The 2254-nt window shown below is 39.6% G+C and overlaps 1 protein-coding gene across 1 annotated transcript in view; it reads right to left on the reverse strand.

The window, feature by feature from the left end:
• Positions 1-2049, reverse strand: part of LOC145478162 (gamma-butyrobetaine dioxygenase-like) — an 8863-nt gene extending 6814 nt beyond the window's left edge. Inside the window, exon 1 of the mRNA XM_081456091.1 lies at positions 1349-2049. Coding sequence (XP_081312217.1) covers positions 1349-2010 — 662 coding nt within the window. The 5' untranslated portion in view covers positions 2011-2049. The remainder of the gene's footprint in view (positions 1-1348) is intronic.
• Positions 2050-2254: the final 205 nt, after the last annotated feature.

Genomic DNA, 2254 nt, shown 5'->3' on the forward strand with positions numbered 1-2254 from the left:
GTATAGGGGTGTATAGTGCTGTTTTAAGGGGTGCACAGTGTTTTACAGAGGTGTATCGTGGTTTACAGCTGGATGATACACTTTCTGTTAATACATAACGTGGACCCTCACTAGATGTTATATAGTTTTCTCCTTCTAAAATAACGCTTGCACTGCAGGCTACACATGTACACAGACCTCAAAAATTTAAACCACTCTTGTCACGCAATCAGCACAATTCACTGTTTTAATAATAATATGAAATAAATTAAACATTAGCAGGCGAATATTAACGTTAAAAGCCGACATTTCGGTGTCATTGTGACACCATTCTCAAGGCAAAGTGAATAAATCATGTAAAGTTTTGATTTATATACAGTCTCTACAAATTAGCATAGACATGCAAACAGACTCACTTTGCGCAAAGGTATTCACTTGAAGAACTTGTGATCCTCTGTTATTATGCTAATTCATAGAGACTGTATATAAATCAAATCTTTGCATTATTTATTCACTTTGCCTTGACAATGGTGTCACGATGACACCAAAACGTCGGCTTTTAACGTTAATATTCGCTGCTTATGTTTAAAGAAATCGTTATTGATCAAGAAATTAAACATTCTCTTGAATTCGAAGAACTGCCAAAGCTAAAAATGTATATTGATCAAACAATAAAAAGTTGAATTTGAGTGACATTATAGCGACTATTTTTTACTAAATTTCTTTGGTAAAAAACATTTTTTCTCTGTCTATAAATCGATGCGACAGCCATTAAAACCTGAGAGAAAATCAAAATATCTTGCTCTATTCTAGCAAGATCTAGCAATGTTGCCTATGAACATTGCGTGACCATAAAACATTTATGAGTTTTGTGAGTTTTTCGAGGTGTCTGATTTTTTGTGGTACCCAGCTAGGGGTATCACGAAAACCGACATACATGTACTCTTTACATTTTCTGAGTCGAGACCCGGGGAGGGGGGGTACTCCCAAAAAAGTTGGGTGGGGGTGTGCAGCCCACTTCCCAAAACCCTTACCCTATTTATAACCAAAATCTGTCATTTTTACTACCCTAATTATGACCTTGCCAAAAATTTGATACCCTGTTTATGACCTTTGTAGCTGGAACAGTTGCCCTAAACATAAGTTATGAAGGGCTTTAGTTGACGGTCTTATTGACAATGATCGAAAAGTAGCTTCTAAGAAGCATACCCAATTCAAGACTAGAGTGCTAAAACCATACCCTATTTAAGCCCAAAATGGCCAAAACCGATATCCCATTTATGACCAAAATGGCTGAAAAACCCTACCCTTTGGGGCCCTCCCCCGGGGGGTCGAGACGAAGTGTACTAAAACTCGAAAAGTTACATACCCGTAATGTGTGGTTTTATGATAACCAACCCTCTCACACAATTTATAACCCTCGTCTGATTGAAGAGGAGTGTTGGTTACTAGTGCAATTCCCATGCTATGAAGCGAATTAAGCCATTCGTACAGTTTGCGGTCATCCTCGATCACCTCAGCGAAGTCATAGCGAGGAATCTTTCCTTGAAGTTGATCTGCGTTCCAGAAAATCACTCCCTCTCTGTTTAGCGTTGATGGTCGCTTCGATGTATCTTGTTCTTCCGTCAGGCGTCTGTAGTGAAGCCACTCCGACTTAAACACACTGACATGTTCATCTGGCCAAGTGACAGAAATTTCTTCGCCGTTTTGCAAAACATCAACTCGATCTGGTTGAATGTCCACCTTTAATCGGCCCACCGTATCGAACGATCTTTGGATAGAAGATTCGTGAAAACATTCTGGACACTGACAGTTGTCTCGCAGGTAGACAAACGGGTAGCGGTTAACAGTGTTGTTGTTCCATGTCACATGAAGCATTCCATTGGAGTCTGCTTTGTGGATGTTCTTCACCGTTGGATCGCTTGCAGATTTAGCTGCAGCAGGATAATTTACTTTCAGAACTGAAGAAGTGTTGAGCAATCGCCGAGTAACAGCACGAAATTTGATTACGTGCTTTAACTGGGAAAGCATTGCTGCCGTGAGAAACACTTAATGTTAGCAAGTGTTCCCTCTAATCCGGGCCTCTAATCAAGGACAGTACATTAGCTCCGGTGGTACTGTATCCTTACTAATATGGATGTGCTCGTCACGGAACCTATCTGCTCAACCTGAGGAACACGTGACGAGCGAAATGTTTGTTTGAAAAATTTTTTTAAATTTTATTCTTCCAATTCCTAGCTAATACATAGATATGTAAATATCTACGGCTTTTTTA

Source organism: Orbicella franksi, chromosome 2, assembly GCF_964199315.1.
Source record: "Orbicella franksi chromosome 2, jaOrbFran1.1, whole genome shotgun sequence".
Lineage (NCBI taxonomy): Eukaryota > Metazoa > Cnidaria > Anthozoa > Scleractinia > Merulinidae > Orbicella > Orbicella franksi.